Source organism: Cynara cardunculus (genome assembly GCF_001531365.2).
Source record: "Cynara cardunculus var. scolymus isolate 2C chromosome LG 1, CcrdV1, whole genome shotgun sequence".
Classification (NCBI taxonomy): Eukaryota; Viridiplantae; Streptophyta; class Magnoliopsida; order Asterales; family Asteraceae; genus Cynara; species Cynara cardunculus.
Genome location: NC_037528.1, coordinates 25,963,931 through 25,984,053, shown reverse-complemented (window position 1 = coordinate 25,984,053; position 20,123 = coordinate 25,963,931). Strand labels below are relative to the sequence as shown.

The following is a 20,123-nucleotide window of genomic DNA, read 5'->3' as shown; positions in this document are numbered from 1 at the left end:
AGAATTTTTGTTATGTTATTGTTTGGTTTGATAGATTAAATTATTTTTTTATTAGTAAATTATTAAAAAACAATTTAATATATTTTAGAATATTATTATATACAAATCATGTGGAATCCTATAAAATCTCAACCATCCCATAGGAATTCAAAATCCCGAGATTTCAATGAAAATTCGGAATTTTAAATTCAGAAAACCATTCAAACCAAATATAATACAAGGGTGGTAAAGTCATTTAGATTAATGATTTTAATTGAGTTTTTAATTAAATTCATCACCTTCTAACTATATAAGAAAAAATTAATTTATACTCAGGGGGTGTTTAGAATTGCTTATAGAAACAACTTATTGATTTATTTCGATATGACACCGGTAATAAGCACTTTTAAATGTTTGAATAAACAGTTTATACCGCTGCCAAACCGATAATAAGACGTTTTTGATGAAATTAAACTATTTTAACTTATAATAAATTAATAAAAACTTTTATAAAAATACATAAGTTGTCTCAAATAAACAATCTCAATGGATTTAACTAAAATTTCATTATTCAAGATTATATACCTGCAAATATCCGTGGGAGGGGTGTGGGCGCGTAGGCATTGACTTAAGTCTACCGCTTGCCAAAAGGGTCCACAAACAACGCACCCCTGTCTCTCTGGCAATTACCCTTTCTTCCTCTTCTTCTTCCTCCAAAAATTCATCTGTTCCATCTACTGCAGAAATGGACTCATCCGACGATGAAGGAGAGGAGTATTTGTTCAAAGTAGTCATAATCGGAGACTCGGCAGTCGGCAAATCAAACCTGCTTTCTAGATACGCTAGGAATGAGTTCAATATGCACTCCAAGGCCACCATCGGAGTTGAGTTCCAGACTCAGAACATGGAGATCGATGGCAAGGAGGTTAAAGCTCAGATTTGGGACACCGCCGGTCAAGAACGCTTCCGTGCCGTTACCTCCGCTTACTACCGCGGTGCTGTTGGTGCGCTCATTGTTTACGATATCACTCGTACCACTACCTTCGATAGCGTTCCCAGATGGCTTGAAGAACTCAAAAGTTAGTTTATTCACTTATCCTACCACTTTTGGTGTACATATAACTCTTGAATTCTTATAATTAAACAACTTCATATTCTAGATCATGATATATGTGCTAAACATCGGGAGCACACCTCCCAAGGAATATGAATGACCTCTTGTTTACAGTTAAAAAAGTGGTAACGGAGATCCTGGAATCTGTCTCCTAGTAACAAACAGTACTGTTGTATTATTTGGTATTGCTGACTCTTCATCATCGGAATACTTAGATCTTTCGACATCAATAATTATAAAATCGAAAAACAAAATAAAAAATAAAGAAAATGTCAATTCTAACAGACTCCATGGTCAACCAAGGTTCTAGTTCAAGCACCTAGAATACATCTAAGAACCTCTAAACAATGGTAGTTGTTACAGGTCACTGTGCTTTTTGCTAATAAGAATCTTGAATTGAAGATGCTTTTATAGTTTTTTCACCTAAAAGGTGTGTTTGTAAGCAGTTTTGTTCGGTTGTTAAACATATATTTGTAAGCATCATAATGGGTAGTGAAACTGTATGATGCAGCTCATTCAGACACAACAGTGGCAATGATGTTGGTGGGGAACAAATGTGATTTGGGTAACATTAGAGCTGTAAGTGTGGAAGATGGCAAGAACCTAGCAGAGAAAGAAGGAATGTTCTTCATGGAAACATCTGCACTTGATTCCACAAACGTTAAAACAGCTTTCGAGTTAGTTATTAAGGAGATTTACAACAACGTTAGTCGTAAAGTATTGAATTCTGATTCATATAAAGCCGAGTTATCTGTGAACAGGGTAACGCTTTCAAACAATGGTGCTGATGGTTCAAAGCAAAGTCGAAGCAGATACTCTTGTTGTTCTTGAAAACAAGAGTTCTTTCATGAGTTGTACCGTTATAGACTGATTGTGATTTGACCTTTTTTATCATATTTATTTTTTTTAGAAATCGATTGCTTTGTGCCTGGATTTTATGGTGTATAGTATAAATTTCAAAATATGATTGGTTATAGTTCTAGCTTTTATATATATATATTGGGCAAATGTGAGTATAAAATTCAAAGCAGGAAGTTCTTACCTTGAGATATCGACACAAATGGTACTTGCTTCGACGTTGCCTGCGAAACCAATGGCAACAAAGTTTACCAGTGTGGCTGCGACTGTTTCCTCAGATTGTTGCATCTTTGGATGCGTTTTGGTACACAAGACAATACAAAAACTATTGTTATGCCATGTTTGATGGGATGTTACACCGGGACAAAATTGGACCCGAGTGAGATAACAATGCATTTTTTCTGTCCTCGATGGACCAACAATCAAGATGGGACAAGATTAGTAAAGTACTAAAACCTTGAAACCTTGCACAATTAAACTATTCATCTCAAATTTTAAAACCCTAAAACCTTACACAATTCTTTCATCCGCTTACCTCACTCTTGTCAATCCAATCTCGTCTGTGTACCAACAGGGTGTTGTAATAGCTACTCTCGTTCGTGTACCAACAGGGTGTTGGAATAGCTGCAATTTTGGTAACTTCTGGTGTTTCATCTCTTTCATCTTCAGCTTCTAATGCATTTTCAATTTCTATCAAAAAATTAATAAAAAGTTTCTATCAATTTTGTATCAACAGACCTAGATTTGTTTAGTAAGTGCATTATCTCGTACATGTTACCAAACGAAAACCAAATTATACAAATGCCCCTCATTGTTTTCAGAAATCTCGAAAGCTCATTTTGGGGTCTTGGTTCCTACCACCTCGTCGTCCTCTGCCTCTTCCCCTACCTCTTCCTCTCCCTCTGCCACGTCTAAAGAATGACTTCCCATGCTTCATTTCCACGAGCGAATGAAGCAACTCATCACAAAGAATACATCCAACATGAAGTGTAGCTCCATCCTTCAAAGGTGTTGTTTTCTTATTAAAGTCCACTTCTATTATGGTGGAGTCGCATTCAGGACACCTTTCCTTGGTTGTGCTTATCCGATGAGCACCTTGGGGAAGCAAAACAAGACAATTGCATATGTTGCAATAAAGCCTCCATTTGGGAGCGCTGACCGGGTCAAGAACGAGGGTCCCGTCACACTCTGGGCAGGCACACACCCCTTGAGATATCAAGGAATGGCGGCACGTAGGGTGTGGGCAGAGAAAACAAGGCATCCCAACGCCCTTTCCCAACTTGACCGAACCACCAGTTTTGGGGGCACCAAATAATGTGTCTATACCTTCAAATGGAGGATTGTTGTAACAATAAGGGCAAAGAGGGAATGACTTGCCATCTGGTCCAGCCATGGAAAACAGCAAAAGCTCAAAGTTGTCCAGAGGACATGTTAGTTCTTTGTACAGCTGCCAAATGAGAAAAATGGAACTAATTAGAGAAGATCATGTTTAGAAACTAATGTATGCCCCATAGAAGAGAACAATACATGCTTCATGATCAATTTTTTTAATATTCTTTTTGGTAAATTTATTCGTATAGATGAAATCAGTTAAATGTTGCAATTTTCATGGAACATCTTAGAAAGGAACTGTAGCTTTCATGAAGGGAGGGCAAAAGGGAGTATTTAGAAGTGTAGCATATGTAAAAGAATGCTAGCAAAATGGTGGTAACAAAAATCCACATTGGTGCTGCTTAGATGCACAAAAAAAAAAAAAAGACAATTTGGCAATTCCTTACCTTAATTGTGCCCTTTTGAGGAACATAATAGACTTCCTCACATGTATTACAGTATAGCCGTGATGGAAGCATAGCGATGTACTTCATATATCGTAAGCATTTTCCACATTTACTAAGTGAACGTCCAGAGTCTGAAAGAGGAGAAAATTGTGCTTCAAACAATGCGTCCATATTTTCAATCTGTAGAAGAACCACCATCAATCAGAAATACCAAAATCAATAGCATTTATAATTAATAGTACTGATGGTAGACATACAAATACCTTAGCTACAAACTTTGCCACAAAAATAGAACGTGTTAACAGGACAATCCAAATAGAACGGGTTTAAAGTGATTACCTGCTTAATAAAGTAGTTAAACTTCTGTTTAAATTGTTCAAGTACATGCTGCACAACAAGCGAATGATCTGCTTGACCTTTAGAAACGAGAGTGATCTGCTGCTCTATGAAACCTCGTATGTCGGGCAAACAAAGATCTGCATCTATACATTGATATCCTCTTATAAGACTAACACCCAAAACCGTTGGAACCAACCTTCTTCCAGCCTCTACCTGCAGTTTGAAGATAGAATGAATAAAACACTACTTCCATGCACACTCGGAGCAAGCAATATGTAATTTTCCGCGAAGTTGTTTAATGTATTTATCCACGAAGTTTTTCTTACTTTATAAGTATAGATTAACAGACCTTCACGTAGTTCCGTTCACTTATGTTGTTAATGTGAACAGGAATGGATGCATCTGTTCCTATTCCATGCTTTTCCATTAGAGAGATCAGCTCACTCTCAGACAGGTAATCTGGAGGCGCAGTTTTACCCTGTAAAGTTTGCAGAGACAGTTACTAGGTGGCATAAACCAGCGAAGATTTGCTAAGAATCTGCTTTTTATTCAAAAGCTTGATCCAATATACCAATGTAATGAGGAGTGCGGGGCTAAAAATATTAAAACGTCTTGGCATGAAAGATAAATGTGTAATACAGAGGCATAAGCAAAAAAACTCAAAGCGAATATTGTTTGATAAAGCAAAAGCCGAAAAACGAACAAACATTATGATTAGCAGGGAAGGTAAAATTCAAAGAATTTAAAACTATTTCTTACTCAGAACAGTACCTCATATAGCTCAACCTTTGAAATCTCTATTTTCTCCCCTTCTGTAAACTGAGGTAGATTTTTCTCCGGCACTGCCAACCATGGCATTATTGCTGTAAATCCTTTCACTGTGACGTGCTGCCCAACACAATGGAAGAATTCTCCACCCACAGAAAACTCGATCTTTTTCCTATCAACAATTAGAACCAGTTATGGCAAAATAAATCTATCACAGACCATACAGTGTTACAGAACCATATCCAGAGCATGATATGAGCCTAGATACCAGACCTCTACCCTCATGGTAAAGGGAAAAAATTACTAAAAGTAAATGAGCCATATTCCCTCGTATTAAAAAGATATAACAACAATTGATCTTTAAGAAAAGGAACACTTGTATTTTGTCCTGATGCATGATTGTGAGGAGATGTTAGGGATGTAAATAGGGTCAGGTGGGTTCAACAATGTGTTCATTGTCCAAACCAAATAACAACGAAATGGATTGAGATGGGTTTTCCATACTACCTATTTGGGCTGGGTTTAACATAATTTGTATTTGAAACAATACAGGTTGGTTTCAATTAGAATTTATTAAATACCCAGCTAACCATATTCGACCAGTTCACCCCATTTAAAACAGATTTTATATAGTGTATTAAATTAATTTATTTGCTTTTCTGAACTCGCAAGTATAGAAGGGGATGGGTGGACGCCCCTAAGAGAATTTAAAATACAATGTATATGTCACTCTAGAGGAAGTGAGATTTGAGTTCCTTTAGACAGAGAAATGAAGGATTCTAGAGAAAACAAGATGCTGTTTATTACTTTACAGATAGACAATATATACATATGCATCTATAGAGTAAAGTACAAGCTTTTCAAGAGGAAGTATTATGTAAGGACAAAAAAAAAAACGCATCCACGACACGATTCTAGAAAGAGAAAATGGTTCTTTAGATAGGCTAAATTTGCATCATAACTTTTGAGGGAATGTGTGCTTGCATGACTTTAATTATTTTTAAACCAAACATGTAATACAGCAAAATATGAGTATAGAGTGATAAAGTATACACATGAGAGTTAAGGGTGAACATGTAGTCTAGAAATGTGTGTAGTAAGTGTGCATATCATTTTACAAAGGGAATAACTTCTACAAAAACTAGTAAGCTAGAATAACAATTAATATTATTTAAGATTCTACAGCTTGATTCCCAATTTCAACATAATCCATTAAAACTGGTTTGGGTTGGGATGAATATGGATTGATAACTATAGTTTATATATTGAGTTAGAATCAGTTTGGTTGATCTTTTTATTTGGGTTACTTGGGTTCACAGACCAAGCCAAACCAACCCATTAAGGTTGCAGCTCTAACAAGTATTGTGAATGCAAGTAGTAAACCACACAGGAATTATCTACAATTTACAACAATTAAGTTACGCCAGAAAAACATCCTTGGAGATATGAACGAAACAGTACAATGTATGTAAAGTTTCACCGAGGGTGTGAACTTTTCATCTGCCCTCACGCCAGTAAGAATAATCTAGTGTGATGGATCCATTACCTTACGTATTTGCAGTCAGGAGACAGGGTACCAAGAAAATGTTGACAAACATACTGATAAAGTCTCCAGGCATCTCCACCTAGCATATCTTCATTAGCTGATCGCATAGGAGTAATTGGCGGGTGGTCACCTACATCAGTTCCTGATCGGGGTTTATGATAACCATTGCTGAGCAGTGTCTGGACATAACTACCCCATACTGAATTACTCACCAAAGTCCCAAGAGTTCCTTTAAAGTCATATGATGAAGGGTATGCCGTACTCTCTGTCCGTGGATAGCTGGAACATCAACCAGAGGGAAACAGACATAAAGAAGGTAAAAGACTTGATGCACATACATTTAGGCTGCACTCCACCATCTCACATTTTTTATCAATCTACTGTCCCAATAGTGGTGCATAGACAAATATGTAAGAAGAAATAAAGGCTATTGTAGATCAGCGCCCCCCCACCCCCCGCCCCCCAAAAAAGGGAAGAATAGAGATAGAAATGGGGCAGGGAATGCATCCCCCAACCCTGCCTAACCCCAGGGGAAGAGTTCCCTGACGGGTACGTGGAACCCGTTGGGTACCCATATAAAAAAATTATGTATTATAAGTTGAAAATAAAAAATGAATTTTTATTTTTTAAAACAAATAAATAAACCTCAAGTTTCAAAACACACAATGACATAACCAACCACATATAATCATAGTTCATGACAAATTTAAAAATATAAAATTATTGAGCAACAAAAAGGAAATTAATCAAATTATATACTAAAATATGTATATTGGGCATTATTAGGGGCGGGAAGTACCATCGCCAACCCCACTGCGGATATGAAAAGCAAAATCCGTCCCCTCCCTGTTACCCAATAAGAAGGGGAATAACGGGACGGGTACCCGACTTGACGGGTAAAATTTCCATCACTAGAAACCATACACACACACGCTTCCGCCCTTCGCCATCCTTGTATTATCAAATAGAAGTTATAATTGAAAATAATGTCAGGGTGCCTTACCTACTTTCTTTATTCTCTTACCCCTGCCCCATGTAAATCACGTTGAACAACCAAACTAGAAACAGTATTTGTCCAACTTATCTCGGCTATGTATAACTACACCTTGTTTTCCTCAGAATAAATGCTTAAACTCTCAGCAAACTTTCTATAAGTTTAATTGCACTAACTGAATCTTTTGCATGCTCTGACGTAAAATTGTCAGTCTGAAGTCATAATCTGCCATATGTAATCAGGACATCAAAACCTATTCCCGTGGACCTTGCCTATCTTTACTCTTTATATTAAAATAAAGCCATATCCAACAGCCAAGCTGATATACACGATGCACTAGAAAGCAGAGAGAGAGACACCTCTCTGTCAACACTTGTGATTACACAACATCATTCATTTCGATACACCTTCTGTTGATGACAAAAAGATGGTTGGAGGAAATAAAAAGATAACTGCATCTATAGCATCTTTAAACCATCATTTGACACTCTACAATCACCCATGGGTGAAATTATTTGTGATCAACTATGGAAGCCATACCTGATAAAACCTTGGGTATACAAGCGCTCAGCCAATTGCATGGCCAGGTGAGGTCCAAACCCTAGTGCACTTGAAGCAACCTGGTTTGTTGAAATAATATCAAATGATTGTTATGCACCACCTTTTACATTAAGCATGTTGGTAATTTACAAACATCATGACAAAGAATTTGAAGCTTTTATACTTCTAAATTGATGATATTCACATGCCTCATTGATATAGACTGCATTAAAGGGTGATATTTTTTACCTAAATTAATATAAACTTGTTACTAAAATACTTTATTGACAGGGCTTCGATAGTCAAGACAGGAAATCTATTTATTATATAAACGCGACTTGTCATAAACAACTCAAATCACAAAGTTTATTTTAGAATGTACCTAGTAAACGAAGAAGTATGGAAGTGAACATGGTTACACCATCAAACAGGGTGCACAATCATGTTTCACATCTGTTTGAAGTGAACTACAAGGAGTTTTAACAACAAGATGATTGCTACAACAAAGCTCATGTGCACAGAATTAACGAGCGCTGCTTTTGGGTACCACCTTTCAGGAACTTGAAACAGCAAAAAATAATAACAGAAAGACCAAAACGACCTGAAAAGTTTCCTTTTACAGACCAACCAAATAGGCACATTGAAACTAATTGGAAGTCGTATCTATGCTGCTAGGCACAAACGAAATTTCCTGAAATTTTCCTAACGATCTATAACTACAAATTTGGACAAAACAGCTTAAAAGATGAACAAGTATGGAAGTGTGTTTATCTAAAAAGTAGTGCGTGAAGGATAACATCAATAAAAAATTCGTGGAATAAGGATAAGATGGTGTTTCCATATCCCCAATGTTTCCTGACCTTCAAAAGATTCACCGTATTAAGACCAGAAGGGCGACCTTTGCTCTCTTGTTTTTCTGACGTACTGATAACTTTCACAACTGCATCTTCTGCTACTAACTTTTGAAACATCTCTGCCACCTGTTGGTGGTTGTAGAAGTCATTAGCAAAGGACACAGACAATCAGACATGCCTTATATCAATGAAGGATTAAAGCAGCAAGGATCTCACATCATGATCAAACAACCTATTACGATTCCATTCCAGCTTTAGCTCAAAACCATTCTTTATTATGTAAGGAAGCACAACCCAAAACTTTTCTGGCTTGAAAGTACTAATGTGAAGGTAGCGCTGCACACAAAATCCAAGGGTAGGGGTTTGACATGGGCCATATCTGAGGAGAAAAACATCAAAGATATATTACGGGTTTATATTTGTGAGGGAATAAGGATTTTCAGCATCTTCCACTTAGAAAGAAGTTTCATGACGTGGGATCTGGGTTCCATTCCAGCATCCAGCCCCAAGACTATCATTTGTTGGATAAAACTGAGAGGATGATATAGAACAAGAAACCTACGAGATAACCCTAGAATCCAGATTTCCATATTTTCCTTGGAAATAAGTAGTCTGAAATCGTGTAAATGCAACTCCAACTTTCAGATCTATTTCTTGCCGAGCATCTACAGCCAATGCCTCGTCTTTGTTGGGCTCAACAAGATTTTTCATAGCATGGATAATGTCTTTCTCCGTCACAGAAGAAAATCGTGCACGATGAACTCTTCTACCATCATTGGCAAATCCCGTGCACTCGATAACTGAATGCAAGAAAATATAAATTGAGGAAATGCTGACTAGAATTAATTATGTTAATGGATGTTCATACAAGCATTGAGCAAAAGTTTAGCAATTAAAATAGCAACAAAATAGCCAAAAGACCTCTGACTATCCTTACGCAAGGGCATGATGAAGCTTTGTCTTAACAAACAATATCAGTCTCAGAAGACCCGACATAGAAAAATTTGAACCTTATAGCATGAAAACTATTATAAAACTCGCACTCAATAATGAAAAGTAAGGTGCAAGGATACAAGTCGCATGTACACTCATACCAAATCAGCAAATGCAAAATTAGGAAAAGGGGCATCTTGAATTGAACAAAGAACATCAAATTACCAATTCTAACCCAAAATTGTCAATAACTTATAGTACAACACAGTGTTTCTACTGTCAAAAATTGCACTGCAAATGAGTTATACCCATCACCATTCAAATTAAAAAAACAATACCTTCAAAGCATATATTTTCTCCTTCACGATCACAGTCCAACCACAGTACCAGATCTCCACAACCACGAGCCTCCCGGTTTAGATGTTGACGAATATGAGCCTTGTTACAGAAGATTTAGTAAGCAAGTAGGTTTATGTAAAGGAAGTAGTTGTATTAAAACAAAATAATGCAGATAGCAGTTTCTGAAGTACCTCAGTTGATAAATAATTTATAGAGTAGATAGCCAAAACCTAGATTAGAGATGCAAGCAGCTACCTATCGCTGGTTTCGTGTGAGGATTTATCAAAGCGCAAAGCAATCCATGTAAGTTGCATTTTAATATAGCAAAAGTTGACATTGTTCGTGACCTAGTTAAGATGATGCATGGACCGTTCAATAACTTGAATAAGCAAGAAAAATGCTGTAGATAAAGAAGTGTAATAGTAGAAGGTGAAGTATTAACAAGATCATTGACCCATCGAAAGGTCAACTCAAATGCAAATGTAAGAGCCACTAGTTTGTCAACAAGAGCACTTCTTAACAATCTTAAGATTGCTGAACACCTAAAAGAACAAAAAATGGTATTGAGTATCCCATTTTTCTAAACTGGTTCAATATCATTAAGCACAAGTTGCAAGGAATGGGCACTAATGTACGGAACAATAAAGTCTCATGTTTCCTAACTATAGACTTCAAATAAATATCCCTTTTTCTTTTTCTCTTCTCTCTCTCTCTCTCATGTCTATGGTGTTTCCGTGTTGCCAATAGCCTATCACATATATTCACCTTGGTATGATGGTATCAAGCACCAATCTTGCAGAAAGTTGCAATGGCTCACCGTGTTTTCCAGAGAGTAATGAAGCAATATGAATTGGATAAAGTTTATTGTTTTTACGCAGGTTGCTTTAAATATATTCATTCATGCCTTTTCATCATTGTATTATCAATATGTAAATTTCTAATCTGATCACATTATGTTAGATAAGTAACACCAATAACAGCTACAACAACCAATAATGACTCATCTGCCATCCGTAACGAATAAGTCCTTGATTCTGTCATCTTGTGATAGGTGGATGGTAGATTGAGAAAATTATGGTTCGTTTGCCACACCAGTCACATAAAGTTTATGAATGAAGCAATGAACCTATAAACAATAAGACTTCCTGAGAGAATTCACATCTCCATGACCTACAAAATCTAGCATCAAATAACCTTTTAAAGAACACAAATTGTATCATGGGTATTTTTCCATGCTTAGTGTCGCAATTCAGCAGTAACGAAGACCATAGTTTAGATGTCACATGCATAGATATTTCACTAATCACTAGATTGTAAGAAATTCAAATTGGGAAGAGATTCCATACACAATAAATCAATCTGTTAACTAACAGCAACATTGAAAAGCATCCTCTATGAACTTGGACAAGGATTTTCATATTAGAACTACAATTGATTGCACAATTGAGAGGAACTGATAACTGCAACAAAGCAGTACCTTCGGGTTTGATTCTGACTTGACAACTGGAGCTTGAAAAAGACTGAGAGGATCTGTGGCTGCCCAGTCTTGATAAGCTGGTGGAAAATCTACACTAGATTTGCAGAAAAAGAAGTGTAGATAGTAAGATATGTTAAAGTCAAACCTGAATATACATGCAGAAAAATAATACACTTTACCACATGAATCTATACCACCCAAATCATCAACTTTTTGAAAACCATAAGTATAGTTTTAATTTAACAATAACTACTAATAAAATATTCTATGATATTCTCAAGGAAAGGGAAACCTGAAAACATGACCAATCACTGATGTCACTTTATATTGTACCCGGTACCCTAAAAATGTACCATCAAACTCATGAACCTCCGTACTACCCCTTCGTGATGACATCTGCAAAATCAGAGTTGTAAATCCAGAAAAATCCTTATGAGAAATACAGCATCTAAACATAACATAAGGTAAGTAGTGATCAATTCCAGAGCTTCCTCTAAAAAGTAATACATTCAGAAAATCAGAAAATCAGAAATACAATGACTAAACAGGATGGTCCAACCTCATGCAGAAGATGGTCATTTGTTTCTATATAATGCAGATGATACCCTCTCTCTTCCAAAATATAAGAGCAAATGTTACTTAAGAAAAGAAGAGTTCTAATACTGTAAAATGGAGAGAATAACAATAACAGTAGTTACAAAATAAGTAAAATTAACTAGACAGAGTACCACAAACGGAAAATTATTATATAGGAATGATGATTACACACTGAAGCCTGGATACAATTGCTAAATAAATGAACTTCAATAAGAGAATCAGATTCTTAATAGCTTTCGATTCATAGGTAAGCTTCACACTCAGGAATCATTTTCCTGGGATTTCGGCAATTGTAAGGGGTTAACTGTGTGCTATATGTGCTTATGCCATTCTGTTAGAAAATGCTACCAACTGTTCCCACAATTCCACACTTGGAATCCACCTTACAGATTTTAAAACAAATGCCAAAAACAACAAAATGGGAAGTGCGGTAGCAAGAGCATGGATGTGTAAGAATAACTGAAGTACCAAATTAGCCATTCACTTGGTTTAAAAATGCGCGCATTATGCGCTCTGATGCGTGATGCGCTCTGATGCGTGATGCGCTCTGATGCGCTGGATAGAACGCATCAACGAGTCTGATGCGATGCGATTCCATGATGCGAACGCATCACCTACGCATCACACGATGCGTGCATCACTTAGGCATYARCGCATCATGTATGTTGCGTTTTGGGCTCCCTTTTTTAGTGTTTACTTGGGCTTTTTAGTTGGGCTTTTTTTAGTTGGGCTTCTTAGTTATGTAAAATAGAACCTGAGTGACTGTTAGCGATAGAACGTGAGTGACTGACTGTTAGCGAGTAGCGAGTAGCGAAGCGACCTAATCGATAGAACTTAGAAGCCGACAGCAGTAGTCGATACTCGATAGTCAATACCAGCGGTCCACCAGCAGCAGTAGTCTATTTGGGGAGTATTAGTTGGTCACTTGGTTGGTCATTTAGTTTAGGGATTAGGACTATTAGACATTTACTTGTGTAATTGTGTTCTTCATGGTAGTAGTTTGTATGTTATGTACTTCTGTTATTCTGATTCACGAACTTTTTAAGATTCTAATGCCACTTTTTTAACTACTTTATGTTATAAATGAAGTATTTTGATAGGTAAGTATTTTTAAGGTAGAAATTGATATGTAGAATTAATTTATAAATATTTTTTGAATACCGGGCGCATCACGCATCGGCTTCCGGGACCCTTAATGCATCGGACCGCATCGCGCTTTTTAAAACCAAGGCCATTCAAAGTAATACATATTTATCCTTAACCTCTGGAAATTCATGAAACTGAATATCAGTGGTGGGACAAAAGAACTGCCCAATAAGTCGCCCACCATATCAGTTCTTCTTGGTGATTTGAGTGTCAACAAGCAATTTAGTGTAGTTATTTACTTGAGATCGATGGGGTTTCATTGATTAAGCTATAATATGAATTAGGAGGTGCGGAGTGCAAGCTTGAATTAGCTACCATGGACCTTAAGACACAAAGTGGGGGTCATGGGGGCCGCACCCCTGCGGGGTTCTAAGGGGCAGAGCCCTTTGGGGGTGCCGTCTCAAAACGGTATGCACTAAGTATAAATTCAGAAGACGTGTAGGATTCTAAAGTTTATTCACAAATGTGTTGGTTTCTGAACTTCCACTTTAGAAAGTGGGTCTAGAATTCAGAAGGCACGTTGCTTTCTAAACTTTGGTGCAGTTACCATTTGATCTTATCCATTGGTAGTTATTTCATAATTGATATCCACATCTTACTGACAAGGTGCGTGCCCAGCTAAAGGAAGATCACGAGTAGGCTGGTACCAATTTCTCCACATCAGCAGCAACATAGGCATCTGAATCTTAAGTAGGAAATTACTGCATCTCTGTTAATTAGGTTAAAAGTAGGGCTATGAGAAGGCCAGGATTTTTCATGCGGTCTAGAGATGACTATGCATAGATCACCCCTATTTGTGTGGTCCGTTCTAGTGACARCATTCCCACTTTTATTATCACTTCCAGTACTGGCAGGGGCGAGGCTCAATAGCTAAATACATGGCAATTGAATCATAAGCCGAGATCATAAAGAGCATACTTGTACTTATTTGATAATTGATCTTATCCACAGATAACTACATAACCACCGCAAACTAACTGGCAAACTACTTACTCATTTAAATATATCGAAAAACACAACATTTGTGTATTTTGCTCACGATTTTGCCTATAAATCTTGAGTGTGTATTTACAGATAGTGATTCGATTCACGATCCATATACTATCCAAGTTCTCTACATCGAAATCTATAACCTGCAAACCTCAGATTAACAGTTCTAAGATCGTAGACTAAACATGCTCATTCTTCAATCTCTGTTTACTGATTTCACATGCATAATCAACTTCATTTTCTAATCAAGGTTTCAAGTGCCATTGAGAAAAACATAACAAGAATAACCAAATCTTATTAAGCATCTAGGTTGGTAATTTATACACATCTCCTTGGTAATGCCTTCTATGTCACGGGTCATGATAACCCCCTCCTTTCAAAAGAAAATAGCCAAATGCTCCAAAGTGAAAGATGAAAGAAATGCATCCCCTCTTTGTAAAATAAACCAAAAAAGCAACAACGTTGATATTAAATTGCATGGTTTGTGCTAACAAATCATGAAGATTCAGTACATCTATATTGGGGAGAAACACAAAAAAGGGAACATTAAAAAGTTTTTCATTGTTTTGAATAAACCCAAAAAAGTTACTCATGTACAATGCATGCATCATTTTGCACATATGGTGTGAAATGTACTTGGTATGGAATGCCGATTTACCCAAGTAAACTGAATCTCCTTAAATGTGTGTCAACATAGTATTGAGCAATTTTGTCTCTCATTCTTGTCACTCCCAACTCGTAGGTTTTCAATGGAGTATAATTACATCAAGATAGGAAACAAAGAAGAAGATGCAACTTAAAAATAAAAGAGGGTGAATTACTATCATATGCAACTTAAAAATAGAAGAGGGTGAATGACTATCAATCAATGAAAAGATTGAATGCGGAAGATGAACAAGAAAGGAGGAAAAACCTAAGTCGCTCGGCACAAAAACGCCAACAATTGCAATTTAAACTATATGTCATAATTTAACGTAGCTATCTGAAAAGTTCAACAGCTAATCAGCTATTCAAAACCAATATCAACTTCACATAGTTACAAATGTAACTAGTACGATAGAAGAGGCACAAAATGGGAGTTGGAAGGATTTACTCGACCACCGGACAGTGCTGTAGCAATTGAAAGAGCGATGCTTGGCTTTTCCGCAACCTGAATAAATCGAAATATAACAAGTGAGTAGATTTTGAAAGTTGAATTGCTGAAAAACGCTGGAAAGAGCAACGAAGAATTCTCTTACCATGAGTACTTTGGTCGCCATTGTTAACTTCCTGTTGAACTCTGAAAGTCTGAATCAAACAAACGCTCTCTCGGAAGTTCTTTTTCCGAAAACCCGAACCGATCCGACCTTCCGAAATGACCTTCAGCGCCTCAGCGGTTCAGTTCTAACATGGGCTGATGGCACTTACGAAAATGGATTGGATCATGTGAAAGTGAAACAGTGAAACTAAGTTGAACTGATGATGGCCTTTCCCAAAAGAAATGGATTGGGCTTTGATAAATAATTGGGCCTCTTTGTATTGATTCTTTTTAAGGTTAAATTAGTGATGGCCAAAACCCGTCCCGGGCCGGGCCGAGTCGGGCCTAATCGGTCCCAAGTTTTCTCATAACCGAACCCGGTCCAGGTCGAAAATGATAGGATCGATTAAGGTACTTCATAACCGGTTATAGGCCGCCGGTCCCGGTCTCAATAGGTCCTTTGCCGGTCGCGGTTGGGGTGTACAAAAAAAGGCCAACCCGCGAAACCCATCCAACCCAACCTGCTAACAACTCAGTTAAACCCAACTCGCCTAACTGCCAAACCGCCCACCTGCTAACCCGCTAATTAGGAGGGTTGAAACCGCCCAAGCCGCCACTAATATATAATTTTTTATAAAATTTTATTTATATATATATATATATATATGTTTATTATGTAGGGATGGGTTCAAATAAAAACCACTCAATTTATAAAACCCGTGAAAACCTCATTCAACCAATCATAATTTTTTATTTTGTTCATTTTTTTGTAATTATGAGAGGTTGATTAACCATTTTTATTGTGGAGGGTGTTAATCATGGATATTATCATCTTCATTAATTTAATTTTAGAAAAATACATAAAACAGTTTCATTAAAATTTCATTAAGTAGTATATGAAACAATTTCATAACCACATATGAAACAACTTCATCATAAAAGTATTATATGAAACAATTTCATAAAATTAACAATTTCATGAAAAAATTTCATAAGATTAACGACGGATGAGAGTAGTTTTTACGGTTTTTACAAATTGGAGTGGTTTTCATTCGATCGCTCCTCTTATTATGTGTATATATATATATATGTATATATATATTATTAATGTATAAATTTTATATAATTTTTGTTGATATTATATTTTGTTTCATTTTAGCTAAACATATAGATTACCAAAAGAGATTCACGATCAAAGAATGATGACAAATAATCTAAGTAATAAGGAAAATTATTGATTTTTTTTTCAGCAACAACAAATTGATATGTTGGAGAATATGAATGATATTGAAAGATATTTGATGGACGAATCAATCAATCTATGACGCTTTTAAGGAGTTACATTAGAAAAATGTTTTATTTAAAAGAGTTACAATATATTTATAAGATGATTTTGAACGTCTTAACAAATTCTATGATGCTTTTAAAATAAAATGTTGTATTAGTTATTTTATACAACACGACTTGAAAAAGTGTCATGTGAACAAAAGTGTCCTATAAATAGATGAGTTTACGGTAGATTTCTCAAAACATTTCTATAAAATAACAAATACGACATTTTATTTAAAGATCATTCTAAAACACTTATTGAAACATCCTATAAACTTATTGTAACCGGACGTTTTATAGTATAGTCCATAAACTTAAGTTTTATGAATTATTTCATTCGTCAAATTATGTAACTACTAACCCGCCAACCCAACCCGCCTCAACCCGCAAGGGTTGGGTTGGGTTATACTTTTGAATGGGTTGGATTGGGTTATACTTTTGAATGGGTTGAGTTTGATTGAGATTTTTTCAAACCGCCATAATTGGGTTGGGTTGTAAAATTGTTGTAAACCGCCCACCCCAACCCGCTTACACCCCTAGGTCGCGGTCCTCCGGCGGTCCCGGGTCTGGCCGAGCAGGTTAAATGTATAGAATAACAATTTACTTTTAAAAAATTTACCCAATATAACAATGGATTATTTGTTACATTTTAAACCGGTTAACCCCCACTTTTATTTGCTTACATGGCTTAAATGAGATGACATGGATAACACATCATTCTGATTACGTGGCAATCACTTTTTTTAAAAAAATTCCCTACTCTACCGATTATTCATATCTCACCCACATTATGTTTCTCTTTAAAAATCCTTTCAGAAAAATCACTCTTATTAAACAGTATGTAAATTAAATATTTTACAGTAACATTTTTTTTAACAAAAATGATATTTTTTTCTTAAAATAAATATTTTATTTGTAGAAAAACGTAACACTTTTTATTTAATTTTCTGATTCAAAAAATATATTATTCACGATATAAAATGTGTTTATAAATATTCAATATTAATGAATAATTCAGAAATAATCTAATTAATTTAATATATTTATTAAATAAGATGTCAACTCAATTTTTTTAACTAAATGTGATATTTTTTTTCAATATAAATATTTTACTTGTAAAAAATCTAACAATTTCTATTTTCCTAGTTCAAAAAAATACACTTTTAAACAATTTTTAATTGTAAAGGAGATAAATTGTGATCTACAAGTTTTCTTAATATTGTTATGCTAAGGAAAATTTATAAAAATAACCGGTTTATACAACCATTTACCACAAAATAATCACATTTTAGAGGTGTCTTAAAAAAATTAATGTTCATTCCTCGTTGACCGTGCGTTTGACCTCGTTGACCGTGTTTGACCTCGCCCCCGGGATGATCCAGATTGTCCGATCGCCCCCCGGGGGCGATCCTGGTATTTTTAGTTTCTTTTTTTGGTATTTTTAATAAAACTGATACGCCATTGAAGTTGTATTTTTTAACTTTTTTAGAACCAAATTTCATGGGTAAAGGTTTAAAAATAAACCTTTATAATTATGGAGAAGCAAAAATTATTTTTATCTGTTTTGGGTTTCGTAAATCAGATATAATATCTGATTGACGAAATTTGACCTCTATTTTGTCATTTTGTGTTTTTTATTTAACAATTAAGGGATGTTTTTAATAAAAATGGAAAAATACATAAAGTGTGTCTTTTTACRTATTTAATTTTAAATTTCACGGTTTTTCGTTATAAAATAACCGGATGATAATTGTGGTTACGAAAAAAAAATATTTAGTTGATTTTTGGAGAAAAAATTAGACATTATAGCTGATTTTCGCGGTTTTTCATGATATGACACTCTATGACGTCGATTTGACGTTGATTTGAAGATGATTTTGTTTTATTACTTAACGTTTTATATAAATTGCATGTGGGGGACCATTCATCCCCACCACCGCCCGTTTTCTCTGGAAAAACCGAGCGAAAAACCGAGCTTTGACCATCCCACCGACCATCCCGACCAATATCGATGCCATTCTTCGACATACCGTCATAGACTACCATATAACGACATCGACGACCTTCCGCCGCCACCGACCACCGTGATCTGCCGCCGTCGGCCACCATCCGCCGTCGTCGGGCACCATCCACCGCCACCGACCACCGTCATCGGCCGCCCCTCACCACCTTTCGGCGCCAACAACCACCCTCCGCTGCCAACGACCACCGTCAAGAGCCGCCGTCCACCACCCTCCTCCGCCACCAACCACCGTCTACCGCCGCCATCCACCACCGTCCGCCCACTCTCATTGCAATGGGTACGATACCATTGTTTCCATCCATGCCGACCACTAAGAACATGGTGCCAACGTACGGCCCCTTCAGATGGGCACCATCCATTATAAGAAGCGGTCTCATGTGTTCTAGAAACGATCGAATCCACAGATGAACGAGATTAAAAATGTAATTTCAGAACATAAAATTATGACAATAATTATAAAATATGACAAAATTATTACCGAACAACCGAGTGCGACAAACAACATGTCGAATCATCCTAGTGGATCTAGAGCGATCTATGTCACAGTCTCAGGATTTGCTAGCTTTAGATTGTGACAATAAACCGGGAGTAGGTTAAACGACGATTCCGGTGTCCACCTCAACAGTTGCAAGGCATACATCTTTGCTCGCCATGCTTGGTGGTAGAAGATGCTAATATTGAACAGTTGGTTCACATCTTCCATGATTTCTTTACCACGGTACACTCTCCTACAATCCTTTAGACTGTCTGCCAGTATATGACCCAAAACCTTTTTATTCGCATTACGGTGGTTTGGGTACACTTGGGACCTTGAACATGTGTGTTCATCATGGAGCTTGCGTACCTGAAAAATACTGGTACCATCGATGGAAACAGCCATCAAACGCCAATCACAGTCCGAATCTGAGTGACACACCACCTCGTACCGGTGTTTGGAAGATTTCTTTACTTTCATCTGAAAATTTTCATGAACGCACTTTAATCTCACTGCGAGCTTAAGTGCTTCCTTCGAGTCAAAGGTTTGTAGAACTTTGACATGAGATGTAGGCTGGTAGGAAATGTTTCCCTTTCTACTTTTGATAACTGGGACCGGATAAGGTGATAGGTCGGGCATGCCTCAAAAACTATTCATTACCGGCTTGATATCTTCAGAATCGAAGTTATCGTCGTCTTCGGGTATGTTCAAAATTTCGGCAGCAACAGAAACATCTTCTGCCATATCTACCTCCCACAACGGTTTTGACAGTTCGAGAGACCGGATCGGGTACGGGTTGGGAGACTG

General features: G+C 36.6%; 2 protein-coding genes across 7 annotated transcripts; one reads left to right on the top strand and one right to left on the bottom strand.

Annotated features, from left to right (window-relative positions):
* Window positions 1-666: 666 nt before the first annotated feature.
* On the top strand, window positions 667-2,067 carry LOC112512948 (ras-related protein RABA5c-like). Its single transcript, XM_025119076.1, has 2 exons — window positions 667-1,058; window positions 1,605-2,067. The coding sequence occupies exons 1-2, from the start codon at window positions 725-727 to the stop codon at window positions 1,922-1,924; spliced, it is 654 nt and encodes a 217-aa protein (XP_024974844.1). The 5' UTR covers window positions 667-724; the 3' UTR covers window positions 1,925-2,067.
* Window positions 2,068-2,550: 483 nt separating this feature from the next.
* Window positions 2,551-15,552, bottom strand: LOC112518272 (DNA topoisomerase 3-beta). Of its 6 annotated transcripts, none has more exons than XM_025125913.1 (15): window positions 15,491-15,552; window positions 15,346-15,402; window positions 11,812-11,915; window positions 11,520-11,664; window positions 10,042-10,141; window positions 9,333-9,570; window positions 8,987-9,149; window positions 8,777-8,896; window positions 7,917-7,996; window positions 6,383-6,661; window positions 4,840-5,008; window positions 4,418-4,546; window positions 4,069-4,281; window positions 3,730-3,909; window positions 2,551-3,398 (listed from the first exon to the last, which is right to left on the bottom strand). In XM_025125913.1, exons 1-15 carry the CDS (start codon window positions 15,509-15,511, stop codon window positions 2,769-2,771), a joined length of 2,628 nt encoding a protein of 875 aa, XP_024981681.1. In that variant the 5' UTR covers window positions 15,512-15,552; the 3' UTR covers window positions 2,551-2,768. The 6 variants fall into 6 exon arrangements, with proteins under 6 accessions (XP_024981681.1, XP_024981686.1, XP_024981692.1 ...); XM_025125918.1 differs by having other exon boundaries at window positions 11,520-11,613; XM_025125924.1 differs by having other exon boundaries at window positions 15,166-15,402; window positions 15,491-15,528.
* Window positions 15,553-20,123: the final 4,571 nt, after the last annotated feature.

Excerpts from the sequence above, each read along its gene's own strand:
- LOC112518272 (XM_025125913.1), bottom strand. The coding sequence starts at position 15,511 with ATGGCGACCAAAGTACTCATG. Across the intron at positions 11,916-15,345 it reads CAGCACTGTCCGGTGGTCGA|ATGTCATCACGAAGGGGTAG; the intron begins GTAAATCCTTCC and ends CTGATTTTGCAG. Across the intron at positions 11,665-11,811 it reads GTGATTGGTCATGTTTTCAG|GTTTGACTTTAACATATCTT; the intron begins GTTTCCCTTTCC and ends ATGTATATTCAG.
- LOC112512948 (XM_025119076.1), top strand. The coding sequence starts at position 725 with ATGGACTCATCCGACGATGAAGGAGAGGAGTATTTGTTCAAAGTAGTC. Across the intron at positions 1,059-1,604 it reads ATGGCTTGAAGAACTCAAAA|CTCATTCAGACACAACAGTG; the intron begins GTTAGTTTATTC and ends TGTATGATGCAG.